The sequence below is a fragment of the Garra rufa genome, chromosome 22 (genome assembly GCF_049309525.1).
Source record: "Garra rufa chromosome 22, GarRuf1.0, whole genome shotgun sequence".
In the NCBI taxonomy this organism is placed as follows: Eukaryota; Metazoa; Chordata; class Actinopteri; order Cypriniformes; family Cyprinidae; genus Garra; species Garra rufa.
Window position 1 is genome coordinate 29,871,492 of NC_133382.1, and position 20,512 is coordinate 29,892,003.

Consider the following 20,512-nt stretch of genomic DNA (forward strand, 5'->3'; position numbering starts at 1 on the left):
AAACGTTTATATACACATGATTCTTAATACTATGTTGTTTAAAAAAGTATCCACAGCTCTTTGTTTAGTGATAGTCGTTCATGAGTCCCTTGTTTGTCCTAAACAGTAAATCCTTCAGGTCCTACAAATTCATTGTTTTGTTTTTCAGCATTTTTGTGTATTTGAACCCTTTCCAACAACGACTGTATGATTTTGAGATCCATCTTTTCACACTGAGGACAACTGAGGGACTCATATACAACTATTACAGAAGGTTCAAATGCTCAATGATGCTTCAGAAAGAAAACATGATGCATTAAGAGCCAGAGGTATAAACTTTTGAACAGAATAAAGATGTGTACATTTTTCTTATTTTGCCTAAATATCATTTTTTTTTGTTTAGTACTGCCTTTCAGAAGCTACAGAAGACACTCACATGTTTCCCAGAAGACAAAATAAGTAAAATTTACCCTGATCTTCAAATTATCTCTTAATGCATTTTGTTTCCTTCCGAAGCATCAGTGAGCATTTGAACCTTCTGTAATAGTTGCCTGAGTCCCTCAGTTGTCATACAGTCATTGTTTGAAAGGGTTCAAATACACAAAAATGCTGAAAAACCAAATAATTTGCGGGACCCAAAAGATTTTTCTGAAGAACAGTGGCCAGTTTAACTGTCCTGGACAAACAAGGGACTTATGAACAACTATCACTAAACAAAAAAACACAGCTGTGGATCATTTAGGTAACAACACAGTATTAAGAATCAAGCATATATAAACTTTTGAACAGAGTCATTTTTTATTAATTAGCTAACTATTATTTTGTCTTGTGGGCTATATGTAAATGTCATTTATGTGATATCTTATTCAGTCAGTACTAAATAAAAAAAAAATAACATGCATTTTGTATGATCCCTCTTATTTTGGAAAAATAATTAACATTTTGCAGATTGTGCAAGGTGTATGTAAACTTTTGACTTTACTGTATACACATGTTCTGATGAGCACTTTGTAATCAATTCTTGTGTCTACAGATTTACTTAACAGGATGCCAGGTGTTTCAGTGCCCCGTTATTCAACATCTGCGTCGTAACCATGCAGGAAGCTGTGGACCTGGAGGCCCAGCTGGCTTGTAAAGAAAGAGAATGGAAAGAACTTCAGGCTTTGCGGATCCGTCAACTGGAGACCGCTCTAAATGAAGCCACATCAGAGCTGTCCACCCAGAGAGAGCGCTTCCTCCGCCTGCGGGATGACTTCAAGTATAATCTATGTGTGTTGGAGGAGAGGGACAGAGAGCTGGAGCGTTATGATGCCTTGGCAGCCCGCGCTCAGATGGAAGAGAGTGCCAGGCGGGAAGAGGTCAGCGAGCTGAGGATTGAGATAGCAAAACTCCAGGATGCCCTAGAGGAGCTGAGGAGGGCGAAGGAAGATGTAGAAGTGCAATATCAGAAGAGAGGAGTCGAGCATAGAGTCAAATTAGAAAAAGTCCAAAGGTATGTTTCTCAGGCTTATCTATGTTTGGTCATCCACACTGATTTGTAAGTTTGTTTTTTGAGGAATTTTGATTGGTTTGATTTTTAGCATGATGGAAAGTGAGATTCAAAAACTCAGGGAAGAAAATGAAACCTTTAGACGAGATCTCCAGCGGCGAATTAGAGAATCTGATGGTGAGCTGGCACTACAGAAACAGGTATGGTGTCAACAGCAAGATTTTTAGGACACATTTGTTGTGTTCAAAAACACAGATGGCCGTATGTTTTAAATAGATGGACTATATTTAACTAGACAGGGTGTAACACAAGGTCTAACAACACATGATGCAACACAATAAAACATGGCCACAGAATAAAAAAATACATTGACTTTATTAACTGACTAGACATCTATTGTGGCCTTTCCCTAAATTTAAGTTAAAATCCAAAGCTGTGATATCTTATTACAGTTATAATGCTGTTTCTGGTTTAAAAATTAATCCACAAAGTGGATGTCCTGGCATTATTGCCAGGACATTGTATGTTATTTAAAGTAAACCCACTGACCTAAAAGGATTCCAGCTGGCAGGAGTTCTTAGTCGCTGAGCTATGTCAACTAATCGCTAAAGCAATCCTCACCTCACTCACTAAAGTAAAATGATAAGGCCGTGAGGGTTCACAGATAATGTCGGTCAACCACAGCTATTTATGCTATAGAGCATTCAGGTCAGTTTCGAAAATAGATTATTGTTCAGTGTTGTTGTCGCTTGACTTTTGACATTTGACTGTTTATGCACAGGGATATAGATATTTTGTAAAACTCTTTTTGACTGCATTATTAGGTAAAACGGTTTCATTAATATAAAGCGGATCTTCTACATTACAATCCACAACAGGAAATGATGGCAGATTTTGACAGTGAGATGAGAAAGCGGGAGCATGAATTCCATCTGAAGCTGGATGAAATGAACAGTGTGGTTCTCTCACATGAGCTCAAAGTAAGACCCACATCACATCATAACTCCTATAAACTTTAAGTCCAGTGGTTGTCAACCTTGAGTCTAAAGCCCCTTTACCACTGGTACTTCTCTTGCAATAAAAAAAATAAAAATATGCAGTTTACTTTTAGATAAGTGTACCAAATCTAACGCCATGCCAAAAGTTTGAGGAAAGCATGCTAACTGCTCTGTCGTTGGCTGCAGAGACAAGCACTATTAAACACTATTTAGAGTCCCAGACTCAGAGGAGACAAGCGAGCAGTGGATTTATTGATTTATTTACTGTATATTATGCTGCTGCCACATAGATTCAATATAAACATGCAATTTCTTTCCAAGCTGTTTACCTTTACAGACATAACCGACTGTAACTCAAGTGTGTGTTTAACATAAACTTGTGCATATTTGTCAGTTTAAGTGCAATAAGACATGAAAGAGATTAATACTCACTCATGATTTCAGTGCGATAGACATGATAATCAAAACCAAACTGATGTATTTGGCGGAATATATTACATACAAGCTGTAAAGGCTCAGAAAAGGGGGTGCAGAGCAGAAGCTCATTTGCATTAAAAGAGACATGCACAATAAAAAGCATTTTTCTGCATCCACTCAAAATAGCCAATTTTTTAAGTCATATAATAAATTAACTGTGGAGTATTTTGAGCTGAAACTTCACAGACATTCTGGGGACACCTGAGACGTATGTTGCATATTGTAAAAAGTGGCATAATAGGTCACATTTAAATAATTTTAAGACTCGTTGGGGTTAGGCCTCCTGGCTGAGAACCACTGCTTTAGACACTTCATGGTCAGACATGCTGTATGTTCATGAATTGAAACGTCCATGTGAATGATGAATTGGAATGCTGACCATGAGCTGGGCCCCATTACATAAATGTCAGTGCCTGAACTCACAGTTAGCTTCAAGCTTAATTTGGAAAGGCTTCCCGGAAGATTAGAAGATGGCAGGGAGCACATAGTGTATAGATGTGGTGTTCAGGTATCCACATACACTACCAGTCAAACGATTTTGAACAGTAGGATTTTTAATGTTGTTTTTTTTTTTTTTAAGAAGTCTCTTCTGCTCTCTGAGCCTGCATTTATTTGATCCAAAGTTCAGCAGAAACAGTAAACTTTTGAAATATTTTTACTACATATTTTTACTAAATTACATTAAAATTTAATTTATTCCTGTGATTTTAAATCTGAATTTTAGGCATCATTACTCTAGTCACATGACTCTTGAGAAATCATTCTAATATTCTGATTTGCTGCTCAAAAAAGATTTATTATTATTATTATTATGTTTAAAACAGCTGAGTATCATTTTTTCAGGTTTCTTTGGGAAATAGAAAGTCCAGAAGAACAGCGTTTATCTGAAGTAGAAATATTTTGTAACATAAATGTCTTCATCGTCACTTTCAATCAATTTAAAGCATCCTTGCTAAATAAAAGTATTTTTATAATTTATTTAATTTGTCTCATTTGAAAGGCTGCGTCCTCCAGAAGTCGCAATGGAAGGTTGCACTCATCATCGTGGAGGTCTCATTAAAGAAAAGTAACCATTAAATTGCAAATTATAGCATTTTACACCTCATAAGGAATAACGGTAAATTTTTTTATGGCTACTGTTCTTAAATAAGACATTCCTAATGACGTGTGCAGCCTTCAAATTCGACCTCCAGAGGATGCAGACTGTGAAACGAGACACAGCATCTGTTTTTGTCTGCATTTAAAATTTTGGGTTTAATAATAATCTTCATTGTTCAGGAAAAGCTATTAAACAAAGAGCTGGAGGTCCACTCCAAAGCTCACAGTCAGGCCACCGAGGCCCTGCAGGCATCTGAAGAACTTTACCAGCAGGCTCAAAAAGAGATCCAGCGCAGAGACTGGGACCTAAAGAACGCCAATGCAATGAAAGATTCCAGGTAAAGTGACAGATGTATGCTTAAAAAGCAGTTGTTTTCATTTTAAATCATTAAGAAGATCATGATTACTGTTTTACAGGATAAAAGAGCTTGAAGTCAAACTAAAACAAATGGAGAACAATTATAAAAAAGAGCAAGAGGCTTACAACAGAAAGTAAGTACTACATTTAGAGTTTGAGATACCCTGTCATAAAGTATACAGTTATTACAGACCCAAAACAGTTGAGGTCATGAACCTTTCTGTGGTAGATTAATATGCATGTCTCAGATTACTCTGGGTAGGCCAGCATGTCTTGCTCTGATGTTTTGAAATTTGATATATGCAGACACGCAAAGCTGGAACGAAGGTCTCGGGAGAAAGAGGATGCGTTGGGTCTCATGAGAGAGGCTCATGCCCGGGAGCTTCAAGAGGAGAGGGGGAAAATCTCAGAATTGCAGGCCAAACTGGACAGGATGATCCTGGAGCAGGAGAGAAAAGAAAAGAGTTATACGGATGACCTCCATCACAGAGACCAGCAGATACAAGAGTAAGACACAAACATATCAAAATTACTTTTCACAGAGAAATACTTCAGCTGTGCATATTAACACATGAAGATTTACATTTTGCACAAAATATTAAATGGTCCATCTGTGTATATGAAAGGGAGATGCATTACGTGGTTCCTGCTGATGACTAAATTAGTGTAAACACATTGTGTGGGTGTCCCTGAGAAAGGCTTTCTGAGCACTAGGATTATATAACATGTTTAAAAAATCAAGGCCTCTAGCTAACAAGTGCTCTTAATTTTTCTGTGCTTATAATTTAGCATTCATAAATTATATATATGAGATGGACAGGTTAAGACAGACAACATGGCTGCTGTAACTTATCTGTACTCAATCAAGAGCCTTCACTTGTGTTTGTACCACAGTTATAACCAGATCCCTATTAGATTTGAGTCTCTTATTTGATACCAAAGGCTCAGAGTGCAGCTGGAAACAACTCGATCTGGCTGGGATACTTACATCACGCAGGTCTCCAAAGAAAATGTTGCCAAGGATACAGAGCTGCTTTCTGCAGGGGAGAGAGAAGCCAAAGTGAGAGCAGAGCTGGAAAGGTGTAAAGAGGATATAGAAAGGTGAGGGGCTCACAAGAGAATAGTAATTGTATACCTTTTACACACCATTGAATTGTTTAACTGCGTTGTACTGTGAGAAATTAAAGTAAGAGTAGGGATGCACCAATAGTAAAAATCTGGCTGATACATTTTTTATGACTGATAGCCAATAAATGTCTGTTATTAAAATTCTATAAAGTGCTGTAAATTGAATAGTTATATATTCCTTCATAATTATACAATACTATCGGATTTTGCTCATTCAACGTTATTTCAACAAATTTTTTGTCAGTTCAGATGCTGAATCCATTGCATCCAACAAGTTTACTCAATGAGACTTCCCAAGTAGGAAACTCTGGGCTTAAAGAACATTTTGAGTTTTTCCACTCATAAATTGATGTGCCTTTCATGTGCTTTCAACTCCTACAGTAAATATGAACTTTCCAACATCATCATGAAGTCAAAAGTTTACATACACCTTGCAATATCTGCAAAATGTTAAATATTTTACCAAAATAAGAAGGATCATAGAAAATGCATGGCATTTTTTATTTAGTACTGACCTGAATAAGATATTTCACATAAAAGTCATTTAATATAGTCCACAAGAGAAAATGGTTCAAACGCTCACTAATGCTCCAGAAAAGGAGCATTAAAACAATTAAGAGAATTGCATTAAGAGAAACTTTTGGATTTGAAGAGTAGGGTAAATGTAACTTTTTTGTCTTCTGGTAAACATGTAAGTATCTTCTGTAGCTTCTGAAGTGCAGTAAAAAAAAAAAAAAAAATTTAAGCAAAATAAGAAAAATGTACCCCTGGCTCTTAATGCATAATTTTTCCTTCTTGAGCATTTTAACCTTCTTTAATAGTTACATATGAGTCCCTCATTTGTCCTCAGTGTGAAAAGATGGATCTCAAAATTATACAGTCATTGTTGAAAAGGGTTCAAAAATACACAAAAATGGTGAAAAACCAAAGAATTTGTGGGACCTGAAGGATTTATTTGAAGAACAGCAGGCAGTTTAACTGTTCAGGACAAACAAGGGACTCAATGAACAACAATCACTGGACACACACTGAAAACACAGCTGTGGATCATTCAGGTAACAAAACAGTATTAAGAATCAAGCGTATGTAAACTTTTGAACAAGGTAATTTTGGGAGTCTTGTGTACTATATGAAAATGTTTTTTTATGTAAAATATCTTATTGAGGTCAGTACTAAAAAAACATGCATTTTGTATGATCCCTCTTATTTTAGTAAAATAATAACATTTTGCAGATTCTGCAAGGTGTATGTAAACTTTTGACTTCAACTGTATTGTGCATCCCTAAGTATGTGGATTTGCAAGTTCAGGTTGAGGTATAGTCACATTTGCTTTACATTTACAATCCTGCTGGTAAATTGTGTATCTGTCAGGTATAAGCAGCAAGTGTCTAGTGGTCTGCAGAGGGAGCAGGCATTGGAGCAGAAGAGAGTTCAGCTGGAGTTGGACTGGGAGCGGCGTTGTGAGGAGGTGCGTTCTGAGCACTACCTGAGGAGTGAGGAGCTCATCCAAAGCCTTACACAGGCCAGAGACCAGGTGAGCTGATGCACAGTCCAGACACTGTAAAATACAAACTTTTTTGTATTTTACATAACCTAAGTCAGTAATAATCCAGTGAGATTTTTGTTGGCACAAGGAGTCTGACAACAGCCAGTGCTCCACAATGAGATCTGATCTCATCATCATCCAGTCTGTCTGGAAAGACTTGAAGGAACAGAACAAACTGAGTCTAAATCCAGAAGAACTGTGGCAACGTCTCAAAAATGCTTCAAGAGACCTACCAGCAAAGCTATCGCATGGGCAAAAGCTGCTTAAAACGCAAAGGATGGTCACACCCAAATGTTAATTTAATTTAGTTAATAAAAGTTAATTGATAAAGAAAATCTATTTATGACATTATTTTTGACAGCAACCTCATTTTACGGCATTTTTACATGTGTCTGAACTTTTAACAGTACTGTAGCTTTGCAGGTAGGTTTCTTGAAGCATCTTGGATACATTGCCACAGTTCTTCTGGATTTAGTCGGTCTCAATTTGTTCTGTTTTTTCATGTCATTCTAGACAGACTGGATGATAATGAGATCAGATTTCTCTGTGGAGCACTGGCTGTTGTCAGAATCCTTGTGCAAACTAAAATCTCATTGGATTATTACAATTAATGCCAAAATTAATGTTTGGAAATGTAAACTGATATTTCCTACTGACTGCAAAAGATAAAAATAACTGACTTAAAATCATTTTTCAGCTAGTGAAAACACTAGTGTTCTAATAATTTTGGCCACCACTGTATATTTTCTAACCAGAAAGTGTTTCCCACAAGCTTCTGGACTTCTGGATCTTATTCATATGGTTGTTCTATAAAAGGATGTAATGTTTTAGATTTTGTTATCTACCCTAAGATAACTGCTGAGCTGAGAGAGAAGGAACGTGAACTACAGGAGACGGTTACATTGCTGAAAAGTGTCACTGTAGAGCGAGATCAGGCTTTACGTGGAACCAAACCAGCACTAACAGGAATTCAGGTTAGGCCACACGCAGCTTTCTCTGTTACACCAATCAGACTGATATTTAATACTGTAAAGGAACCCATTACCATTTAGCATGTACTTTGGTAAAAAACAACACAAGTGGCATGATGACAGCTGAAAATCTGATGGGTATCTGATGAGTCCAACAGTTCTCTGGGTTTCATGCCAAAGTGTCTGAAGAGTAGGAGTCACACAGCATATGAAGCTAATCATCTGATCCTAACTAGCCACTGGAGGATTATCTATCTAGTTGCTTAGAAAATCTAGCTTAAATTACTAAATAATTAAAACAGCAGACATTATATGTCAATATCCACAGCATTTATTTAATCTAAGACCTGCTTCTCCATTCATTAAACAGAACTATAGATGTTATCCACAAGATGCAATAATTTCACAGCTATTCTGAAGTTATACGTCATTTTTAGCTGTTCATATCTGCCCTGTCAGCCATTTGGTAGGTTAATAATGTCATTTACAAGGCTTTAAATAGCGTATGACCAGAAGATGCTTGGCCACTCACAAAATGTTACTGTGAAAGTACACAATCTCCCTGGACATTTGGTGCAAGGAAAGGTTATATCCCATAACACCACGTATCCATATATTCAGCGCGGTTAACTTGTCTTATGTATCAGCACTTTAAATTGCCAGCTGGCATTTTTTCCAGCAACCAGAGTCTGACCGTAAAGTAATATATGTCTGTATGTTTGTGGTGTGTGTTCAGTCTTGTAATAGCTTGTTGACTGATTGAAAATTCAGATCTTTGAAAGTATGTCAGCATGCCACAATCTCCTGCCTCCACCTAGTGGTTGCTAATTGGCTTATATAATCATTCTATGGCTTCATTACAGTCTTGCATAACATGAAACAATGTGAACTGCGTCTGCAGGCATCTGCAGTAGACAGCAACAGTTTCCCATCAGAAGAGATCAGGAGACTTCAGCAGCAGAACAGCACTCTTAGAGCGGTGGTGGCTGAAATGAGGAAAGAGATGGAGAATTTGAGCCAGCAAATGCCTATAGCTCAGAGTCAGACCACAAATCCAGAGCCCAGCACTGCAGGTACAAGGGGTCTCCAGACCAATAAGGAAATGTAAAAGAATATTTAAATATTTATGAGACATATTTCCACCACTTTTAGATAAATCCATCTCCCTACTTGTTAGGAAATAATCATTAGTTTGTAAAAGCAACAGTAATGCACTTACAAAGTGCTAAGGACACAAATTGCATGAATTGTATTACTTGCATTTGTGTTAGGACATTTAACCTCTACCCTGTTGTATGACAGAAATGTGTCTCTTTCAGGGACTACAGACTACAGTCAGGCTCTGGAGAAAGAGATCCAGAAGCTTAAGGCCAAATGTCGTGATCTGGAGGAGCGGTTAGAGGAATCTTCCAAGACAGTCAATACTGCCAGCGTTTCTACACTTGCATTTCCTGTTTCACCTGACAATGCTTACCTTCAAAACCACATTAGATCACTTAATGAGACCATAGGTGATTAAAAAATATGAGCTTAAACCTTTTGTGTAACACCGTGGATTGGTGGTAATCTTAAAAACGGTTTTCTGTGCCTCACTGGAAAAAAGATTTTAGTAGGACACCAGTGTTCTAAAGAAAGTGTTTGCAGGTGGGCTGCGAGTGGAGAAAGTAGCCAGTGCCGCTGCTTTAAAGAAACAGGAAGTGAGGCTGGCTCATTTGGAGTCTGCTGTGGAACGGCTTACCCAGCAGGTAATGATTTTAGTCCCTTCCCCAGGCATCTAATAATTAGATGGCAATAATATGGTGTAATCTTTGTTTAGATGGAAACAATAACAGTGTTTAACAGTGTGTTCTTGATTATCAGTTGAAGAGAAAGTTGTCTATATTAAATGTATACTATATATTTGATTATATTTCGCCAGTGTCATTCAAAACACATGGAGAATGAGAGCTTACGTCTGGAGCTGGCTAATCACAAGAGGGCAGCAGCAGCTGAAGAAGCAAGGCTAAGGCAAAGAGTGGCAGCTACTGAGCTGCAGTTAAATGAAGTGAGACAGGAGGCAGAAGAGTATCAAAAAGGCAGTTTGATCCACAACCTGGAGACTGTTGCACTTGGCAATCAGGCTAGTTTTAAGTATATAGAATTTTACTTAAAATAATACTTTCTAATAAGTGCAAATAAAGGCATGGTCTGTATGTCTTAAAGAGACAGGATAAGTAATTTTTTTTTTTTGAATAACAGTTTTTCTTTATTAAACTGTACAATGTATTTGTGGGCAGGTGTCAGCACTGAAGGTTGACCTTGCAAGCCGGAGAGAGCCTATTGTCCTAAATCAGGTACAGCACTGAATATAATATAATATAATATAATAATGCACCATAAAATGTTTTATAGAAGAATCACTGACAAACATTTCATTATTTCAGTGAATATAGAAATAATTTTCTCCACTTTCCCCACTAAATTGGCCCCCCTATTTTTTGGCAGCTAATGATTAAAATTTTGTTTTTGTTTGTAGTAGAAATCATGACTGGCAAAATAAAACAACAAATTTAAAGGAGAAGTTCACTTCCAGAATGAAAATTTCATGATAATTTACTCACCCCCATGTCATCCAAGATGTTTATAGCTTTTTGTCTTCATTTGCACAAACTTCATTTGTCTTTAATGGTGGCCAACGGGTTGAAGGTCCAAACTGCAGTCTCACTGCAGCTTCAAAGCGCTCTACACGATACCAGCTGAGGAAGAGTCTTATCTAGCAAAACGATTAGTCATTTTCTTAAAAAAAAAAAAAATTACAAAAATGCTTGTCATGCACTAGCTCTGCGTTGCACATATGCGTCTTCACACATTGCATAATCACGTTGGAAAAGTCATGTGTGCTTAGTTCTTTGTATTTCGGGTTAAAAAAGGAAAAATCTCCATCTCATTTTCTACTCCAACTTCAAATTTGTCCGACATCATTTTACTTTTTACGTTTTACTTCCTTTGCATGTTCACTTTGTAAACACTGGGTCGGTACTTCCGCCTATGTCACGCGTGTGTGATTACGTAATGCGTGAGATCAAGCTAGTGCAAAACGAACATTTGCGGTTAAAAAGTATATAAATTTGAATTTTTTTTAGAAAATGACCAATCATTTTGCTAGATAAGATCCTTATTCCTTGACTGGGATCATGTAGAGAAAGAGAAAGACATGAACATCTTGAATGACATGGCGGTGAGTAAATTATCAGGAAATTTTCATTCTGGAAGTGAACTTTTCCTTTAAGCAGAAGCCGTTGCCAAACTGGCTGTATCAGCAGTTAGGACTACTGGCCAAACAGTGTATATCTTAATTAATATTTATAAGCAAAGTTAATAAGGTGTATTATGTTTCTTTCTTGTGGTTATATGATATATTACTGACATGAATCGTCTCTTATCAGAAATATGTTTTATGGTTACCTAAACAAGAATGTATGTCTGGTATTCAAGAGTGAAATGGTAAAGCAGCTTCAGGAGGAGAACTTATCCCTGAGACAGCAGCTGCTGCTGCTGCAGAGTTCAGCCAGAGGGGGCGCCGTGAGTGATGCTGCTACGCTTCAGTCAAAGCTCAAACAGGCTGCACGCTTGATCTCCAGCCTCAGTCAAGACAAACGGCAACTCATTGAAATGGGCAACAGGCTCCGGGCGCAGCTGATAGAAGCAGGACTGGAGGGTTGGTATCGCTTTTAAAGCGTGATAATTGGTTTCAGTAGTATTTTCATTGAGAATGAATTGGCAATATTAGATTTCCAAATGTTTTACAATATATAAGGATTTATCTCTGGATCAAGAAGGATAAAAAGAACTCTCTTCTGTTTTTTTGTGAAAGGACACATGGGGTTAACAACCATAATTCACCACTCATTGTTATGCTGGTGCTCCATCACAATGGGCTGATCCGTGTTTTTACCAAGGGATTAAATAAGACTTAGTTTGATTCTCAATAGAAAGCCCAGTGCTTATTTGTCCCGGAAATTCTCCATGCTTTGTGTGTTTTGTCTTGATTCAGATTGGTTATACAACTCATTGAGAAATCATTCACTGGCAAATCATTGCTGAATATCAATACATACAAATATTTGTACTTCCTACATCCTCAGTTTAATATGTTCTGTGCATTTAAAGCCAAAAATGATAATTCAATTATGGAAATTGTCTAAAATGGACACTTTTATGTGAAATTTAATGTTTTTGTAGCCAAAATTTGTCCTGTAAAGCTTTTCTGAAGTTTTTGAAGAAAAATATTCAAGTATGTTTTACAAGAAAATACTATTTCAGTTTTCTGCTTAGTTTTATGTTTAATTAAGTCTGTTTCTTGTTACTTAAGTGTAAAATTTACTAGCAATTTCTGAATTGTTTCTACACCAAATTGTATTGTTTTTCTTAGTTCCACGGCAGTCAAAGATCATTCTCAAACCAAGTGATCAAGAGCACGGTCTGTTGGAAAAAGACCCCTCTCAATCCGAGCATGAGGTGCAGCCAAAGAGCCGCTTATCTACCCTTGAACAGCTACAGTACCAGCTAACCACTCAGGTGACTCCTGCTTGAGAGAGACTTTGTTCAATCAAAGCGTGCTCTCTCTGTATTGATACAGTGAATATGTTTCATCATATTAATCAGTTTGGCCTCTGTAAATGTACTGATGTGAAGATTAAGAGCTTTTATGCAATGTCAGTCTTTGTCAAGGCCACTGGAGCGTGGTAAAAGTCAGCGATCACTCCTTTGTCAGATGTATGAAATAAAATACATGGTTGATTATAATCACACAAGCATGAAATTTAAATACCTTACATTTGATTCTCACGTAGGAGCTGCAATATGCACAAAGAGATCAGAATAAGAAAATGCCGATTATAGTCCGTCCCCAATTCTCTGAGACTGAGAGTTCAGACAAACGCAGAACCGCCAACCCATGGGAGCCTCTAATCAGAGTCCAGGTACTATGACATCTTTAGCACCCCATAAATATATTTTACACATATTGTACACTATTGTTTAAAAGAAATACTTTTATTTGGATGCAAAATGTATCACAGTTTCCACTAAAATATTAAGCAGCACAACTGTTTTCAACGTTGATAATAATAAGTAAGGCTTTTTGAGCACCAAATCAGCATATTAGAATGATTTCTGAAGGATAATGTGACACTGAAGACTGCAGTAATGCCTCCTAAAAATTTTAACTTTGCCATCACAGGAATACATTTTAATGAATTTCAAATAAATTCAAATAGAAAATACTTTTAAAAATTGTAATAATATTTCACATTATTACTGTTTTTACTGTATTTTTATGTAAATGCAGCCTTGGTGTGTATAAGATACTTTAAAGTCCTCCTGAAATCAAAATTAAAGTTTTTTGGCTTTTAGTATGAATATATTAGTTTTAAGATTATCTATAAGCTAGTGTGTTTCAAAGCAGTGACAAAATTCGCTTTTACAAGATATGGGCATTCAAAACTTACACTCTCGTCACTTCCGCCAATATGAATGAATCAAGGATTTTGATGATATCACCGCGCACTTCAGTTTCAGATCAAACGTTCTGTCCAATAAAATGCTCTCTAGAGTCCGTAGTGTCCCGCCCCCTACACAGAGACGCGGAGCAGATCATATGCGCTCATATGCGCGGTCGGACTCGGCATGTGTTAAACTACACAGCCTCAGCATGATTATTATCACTATTTCGTTTTAGCAAGAGTTTCATATTGAATCTGTGGGGTAATTTATTAGTCTGTGGCTGTCATAAGCTTACAAATGCGGCTTTACCGAGCTCAACGGCTCTGCCCCGAGCAGATATAAATGGAACGCTATTGGCTGTTCAAAATTAATGGGCGGGGCTTAGCGATATGTTTTTGTTTCAGTTAAAAGAACGTCACCACATAGAAGAACGCTGCGTGTTTCAAGGCACTTCAGTGGACCTTTAAAGCAGAGGTCTCAAACTCAATTCCTGGAGGGCCACAGCTCTGCAGAGTTTAGCTCCAACCAGCTCCAACGCACACCTGCTTGGAGTTTCTAGTAATCCTGAAGATCTTGATTAGCTGGATCAGGTGTGTTTGATTAGGGTTGGAGCAAAGATGTGCAGAGCTGTGGCCCTCCAGGAATTGAGTTTGAGACCAGTGCTTTAAAGGGATAATTCACCCCAAAATAAAAATAAGCCCATTATTTACTCACCATCAAGCCATCCTAAGTGTATATGACTTTCTTTTAGACAAATTCCTGGCTCTTTCAAGCTTTATCATGGCAATAGGCAGGTGTTTCTCATCAGCAGGTCAAAAGAAGTTCAATAAAGCGCATCCATTCATAATAAAAAGTGCCTCGCACGGCTCCAGGGGGTGAATAAAGGCCTCCTGTAGCAAATCGATGTGTTTAGTAAGAAAAATATCCATATTTAAAACACAATAATCACATTAATCTAGCTTACGCCCACTGTTGTACACGGAAGCAGCTCTGGGCGGATGATGTAGGATGTTGGTGTTGCACATGCACCGCTCAGAAGTGTCAAACGTGGACGTGCAAGTGGAGAGATCAAAACAAAACAACGGTCATGAATTAGAAGTACAAAACAAGGATTTGTAAAGAAGAATGTTGGAGGATTCTGATATAAACCAAAATGAGACTGGTTTTCCTTTCATAAAGTAAGAAAACTTTTCTTTCTTTTGCTCCTGTAAAACAAACTTTGGTATGGGCCTTACATGCCCATACGCAGCGCCAACATCCTACGTCAAGTATTACGTTTTGAATATGGATATTTTTCTCACAAAAACGCACCAATTTGCTACAGGAGGCCTTTATTCACCCCCCGGTGCCGTGGGAGGCACTTTTTATTATGGATGGATGCGCTTTATTGGACTTGTTTTGACATGTTAAAGAGAAACACCCACCTTTTGCCATGATAAAGCTTGAAAGGACATTTTTAATATAACTCAGATTGGATTTGTCTGAAAGAAGGGAGTCAGATATGCCTAGGATGGCTTGAGGGTGAGTAAATAATGGGCTAATTTTCATTTTTGGTTGAACTAACCCTTTAAAATTGAGCAATTTTACTGACCTCAAATTTTTGATCTGTAGTCTATTAGGAGCCTGTTGTTGTTGTTTCAAAGTTTGAGTTCCTTTTTTCTGTTCCTTCCTCAAGTCTGTGGGCAGTAAGGAAAACACTCCTCCGCAGAACCAATCTGAAGCACCGGTACGACTGCCCGGGTCATCCCACTTTCTGTTGTCATCTATAGGCACTGATGAATCCCTACAGGATGTGTGGAAGATGTTGGATCGAGGTTTGAGCTCCTCTGCGTTTACTACAAGTGACAGTGAGGACAAAGGTGAACAGAAACGTCATAAATGAGCCACTTGAATCTTCAAACCATTTAAGTTCAAACATACAAGTGTTGTATTGTGCCTGCTATATTGCCAGACTTAACAAAACACTAGTCAGTAAGCTAGAAACATGATCAAGCAACTTCCTTTGTAGTTCCCCATCTCATACCCAAACTTCATATAATTTATTGACTGTTTAGCCTTGTTTAAATAAGTAAACAGATTAAACACAGTGTTCTGTGTGTAACATTTCGTCACTTGATTTGTCACAGATTTGATCAGAATTGCTTTGTGAATTGGGGGAATCACGACTGAGCTGCATGATTGGACTCGAGGCCAAATTAAAGTTGCACAATCTATGGTCATAATTCTGATTAGACCATAGAACCATTTGATTTCTCTTAATGGTCAGATCAAGTTTTACTTTTGTTTCTTTAAAAGACATTAAAAAAACAGACATTGTCTGGTCTGATTTTGCATGAGAATAGTTTATCCACCTTTTTCTTTAACACAAAAGTAAGCCTGTGGGTGAGATTCCCCCTTTGAGGATTCATTATCAGCTATAGGGAAATAGCGAGAAGAATAACAACATGCAGTACAAACCAATTTGCTGAAAATTAAGATGATGCATTAAAATAACATAATTAGACACACTAATTTGCAAAATCAAGCAGCAAAAACAAGCAGTTTTGTACAGCAAAAACTATCTGGATGTGAATGAGACCGAAAGCCTGACCCCAAAAATTTACAAATGGCCGCCCCCGTTCTTACGGGGAAAAAAAGGTGGATACAAGCACATCTAATATTTGTAGTTCTCTTTGGACATTGTGGCTCTTTAATGGCTGTGTCAGGTCACGTCGTCACGGTGGTACATCAGTTTCATCAGACAACTGATGAAACCATTTAGAGGAGTGGCAAAATGTCTTCAATAAATTGAAAACAAAGTCCAGCTGACTAAAAATATACCAGACATGATTTTCACCTTTATGTACCCTGGACAGACATTTGCATCATTTGAAAACCTTGCAATGGCAACTCGATCATGCAACCAAAGGTTCAGTGTCAGTGTTGCGTCATAGTACATAATTTAGGTCAAATATCAAATTATATTTACTTAGAGAGCATTTCAGCATCAGTCACGTGCACAAGTAATGAACTGTGATTTTTGCACCTCTGTTAAAAAGATTAAAGATGATAATATCTGTTATTACAAGTGCTGTTGACTTCTATTTGGGTCAGTGACAAATGAGGACATCTAAAGGGATAAGAGAAATCTTTTAAAAATGTAATGTAAAACACATACATGTAAAACAAGTTGATAGAAATGTAATCTTTGTATTCGTCTTGGTCTTGAAAATGTTTTTAATATTTTCTACAACAATTTTGATTTACTCAGATTCAGGTAATTTAATCATTAAATGTACATTTTTTGAACATTTCTTAAAAAGGTAAAAAATATTATAAGAATTTCACCCTTTTTTACAATCTTACACCAGTGGTTTAGGCTGAATTAAATACGATATAGCAGAATCCGTCTGTATATAGTTAACATAGAATTAAGATGCGATCAAACATCGCATAACATATGCGCTAACCATATGCACGTGAATCCACATTTTATATGAACTGAACTACAACATGAACTGATGACAAAGATCAGACCTACAGCGGTAACATTATCGCAATAGGACGGGTAAAGAAAGATACATTCATTTACATTCACGCATGCACATTCACCACTCACTGAAGATAGCAGAGAATGAAACCGAAAGTAAACTTGAACCTCTCCAACAGAACTACCGTCAGCGCTTTGTACACGCACAACTGTGTCACGAGTCACATGCACTACCCTTACAAAACGAATAAGGAATTTATTACATATTGACATATTTACATATTATTAAGTAAATTAGCGCGATAGTATCGTGTATCGGCGATCTCACAGGCTGACGATAGGACGATATGAAAATTGAGCATATCGCCCAACACTAATCTGAATATTAGAATTATTTCTGAAGGATCATGCAACATTGGACTGGAGTAATGATGCTAAAAATTCAGCTTTGAAATCACAGGAATAAATTACACGTTAAGATACAGTACAGACCAAAAGTTTGGACACACCTTCTCATTCAGGTGTGTCCAAACTTTTGGTCTGTACTGTAGATATGAATTCAACTGAAAAAACTTGTGAAAAAATATCTTTCAGGTGGTCAAACAGCAAATAGTGGAGCTCTGCAGCCACCTACTGGTAAAAGTTATTTGTAGTTGTTTTTTATACTTTTAAAACTGGATTTTCCAAAAGATGGGCAAAAATCTTACACTAAAACATGTGAAATTATCCATGTTATCCCCATGAATTAAATTTAGAAATGTGGGTCTTTTATAAAGTGAATTTTACATAAAAAAGCATTTATAATATTTATTATAATATATTATAATAAATAAAAAAATATTTATTAATTTATATATTTAAAAAAAATATCACTAACCCACTGAAAACTACACAAATGTACAGTAAAAACTATAATAAACAGAAAAAAACACAGTACAGACCAAAAGTTTGAACACACTTTCTCATTCATTTGAATGAGAAGGTGTGTCCAAACTTTTGGTCTGTACTGTATATTTAAACAGAAAACAGTTATTTTAAATAGTAAAAATATTTAAAATTGTTACTGTTTTTGCTGTATTTTGGATCAAATAAATGCAGGCTTGGTGAGCATTAAAAAAATCTTACTGTTCAAAAACTTTTGACTGGTAGTGTACATACTGTCCTGTCTTTTTCCTGAAGAACTCCTCTTTCAAGTGCTTTTTTGATTACCAGTACTGACTTTTCAGACATCTTATTTTGTACTCTCAGGTAAAGCGGCTACAGCAAACAGAGGACGCCCAGATATTAATCAGCCTCAGCCTCAGCCTCAGCCTCCGCTGGTCAGCGTGGAGGGAACGAAAGCATCACTTCAGGAAAAGAAGAAACCAAATCAAACAACATTTGCACCTGCTAAAAAGACACGTCCTGCTGGAAATAAGAGCAAGATTCGAAATTACAATATCAAAGACTGAAAAAAAGCATCATTTTGGGCCACTCCAGTCTTTTTTGAAGTGCCACATTTTTATTTGTTCATTTTGCATCATGCAGGATTTTTATTATTTGTACCTTTTGTAAATGTTCTAATAAATTATTGGATATTTTGACCTATAGACATGTCAGTGTTTTATTATAATAAGAATTACTATATTTTCCCTTTACAGAATTCATACACAATATGTAGTCAGACAGGACTGTTTGGTATTTTTAGCAATATTTTTATAACAGGATTGCTACACTTCACATACTGTGTAATGTCCCTCTTGTAAACTAAACTGCAGTAACCCTGCGCTGTCCAGCCCCCTCACGATGACATCACAGCCTCAGCAGGTGTAGGATTCCACTCCTCCCACAGCATTGTCCTGACATCACCCTATCTCCTAGCAACACCCTTGCATTCATTCTGATTGGCTGGTTCTACACACCTCCGCTCACCGATTGGTGAATTTCTTTCCACTGGCAACCATCAAAATTTCATGCACTGTGTCTCTCACGTGTCTCTAGAGCTCCACAGCGCCGCCAACAGACACCCGGTACAACACAGTCTGTGTGCAGCCTTCATTACCTGGTACTTCTGCATCTAACCAACAGTCAGATCAATACAATGTCTATTAGACGAATATCAATATAAACAATGTACTTTGTATTTTTTTTTTTTTTTTACCCTAAATGTATAGTGTGCATATTTGACTGCTCTATTTAGACTGGATCATTTGACATATAAAAGCAAAATGGTGCATTAATATAACTTTACTCTTTTATGCAAAAAATACAGCATATTGATACTCTCACGTTATTCAACATTGTATTAAAATGCTTTTTATATGAAAAAATTACCTTTCTATAATGAACATACTGTATAAGCTAAACTGTTTAGACATGGTTGAAATTCTTTAAAAAATACACTACCAGTCAAAGGTTTTTGAACAGTAAGATTTTTTTAAGTCTCTTCTGCTCACCAAGCCTGCATGTATATGATCCAATGTACAGCAAAATGTAAAAAACTCAATTTATTCCTGTGATTTCAAAGCTGCATTTTTTTGCATTACTAATCCAGTCACATAATCCTCCAGAAATCATACTAACATGCTGATTTGCTGCTCAAAAAAACATTATTATTATCATGTTGAAAACATCTGAGTAGATTTTTTTTTTCAGTTTATTTGATGAATAGAAAGTTCAGAAGAACAGTCTGATATAGTAATCTTTTGAAACATTATAAATGTCTTTATCATCACTTTTGATCAATTTAAAGCATCCCTGCTACATACAAGTATTAATTTCTATAATTTCTTTCACAAAAAAAGCAGTGTATAATGTTACAAAAGCTTTTTATTTTAGATAAATGCTTATTTGGATCTTTCTGTTCATCAAATAATCTGTTTTAAATATCGATAATAATCATAATAAGCAAATCAGCATATTAGAATGATTTCTGATGAATCATGTGACACTGAAGACTGGAGTAATGATGCTGAAAATTTAGTTTTGATCACAGGAATAAATTACATTTTAAAATATATTTATATTGAAAACAGTTATTTTAAATAGTAAAAATATTTCAAAATTTTACTGTCTTTCTGTCCTTTGGATCAAATAAATGCAGGCTTTGTGAGCAGAAGAGACTTCTTTAAAAAACATAAAAAATCTTACTGTTCAAAAACTTTTGACTGGTAGTGTAAATAATAATAGTAGCTTAGTATGAAGCTTTTCTTAAAGGAGTAGTTCACTTCCAGAACAAAAATGTACAGATAATGTACTCACCCCCTTGTCATCCAAGATGTTCATGTCTTTCTTTCTTCAGTCGTAATGAAATTATGTTTTTTGAGGAAAACATTTCAGGATTTCTCTCCATATAATGGACTTCTATGGTGCCCCCGAGTTTGAACTTCCAAAATATAGCCTCAAATGGCTCTAAAGAGAGAAATCCTGAAATGTTTTCCTCAAAAAACATAATTTCCTTATGACTGAAGAAAGAAAGACATGAACATCTTGGATGACAAGGGGGTGAGTACATTATCTGTACAATTTTTGTTCTG

At 36.5% G+C, this 20,512-nt stretch overlaps 1 protein-coding gene and 1 long non-coding RNA gene across 2 annotated transcripts; one reads left to right on the forward strand and one right to left on the reverse strand.

Annotated features, from left to right (window-relative positions):
* Positions 1-1,037: 1,037 nt before the first annotated feature.
* ccdc57 (coiled-coil domain containing 57) lies at positions 1,038-18,586 on the forward strand. Its single transcript, XM_073828971.1, has 18 exons — positions 1,038-1,471; positions 1,560-1,668; positions 2,347-2,448; positions 4,222-4,379; positions 4,459-4,533; positions 4,706-4,906; positions 5,342-5,500; positions 6,899-7,061; positions 7,925-8,047; positions 8,946-9,117; positions 9,364-9,555; positions 9,689-9,789; positions 9,963-10,163; positions 10,321-10,377; positions 11,519-11,741; positions 12,456-12,601; positions 15,204-15,387; positions 18,246-18,586. The coding sequence occupies exons 1-18, from the start codon at positions 1,074-1,076 to the stop codon at positions 18,446-18,448; spliced, it is 2,967 nt and encodes a 988-aa protein (XP_073685072.1). The 5' UTR covers positions 1,038-1,073; the 3' UTR covers positions 18,449-18,586.
* On the reverse strand, positions 4,715-19,040 carry LOC141298453 (uncharacterized). Its single transcript, XR_012341590.1, has 4 exons — positions 18,899-19,040; positions 15,120-15,363; positions 5,388-5,436; positions 4,715-4,838 (listed from the first exon to the last, which is right to left on the reverse strand). It is a non-coding gene; the product is annotated as an uncharacterized lncRNA (long non-coding RNA).
* Between the last annotated feature and the right edge of the window lie 1,472 nt (positions 19,041-20,512).

Bases quoted from the DNA above. Each gene is read 5' to 3' on its own strand.
- ccdc57 (XM_073828971.1), top strand. From the start codon at position 1,074: ATGCAGGAAGCTGTGGACCTGGAGGCCCAGCTGGCTTGTAAAGAAAGA. The intron at 1,669-2,346 runs GTATGGTGTCAA...AATCCACAACAG, and splicing joins AGCTGGCACTACAGAAACAG to GAAATGATGGCAGATTTTGA. The intron at 4,380-4,458 runs GTAAAGTGACAG...ACTGTTTTACAG, and splicing joins AATGCAATGAAAGATTCCAG to GATAAAAGAGCTTGAAGTCA.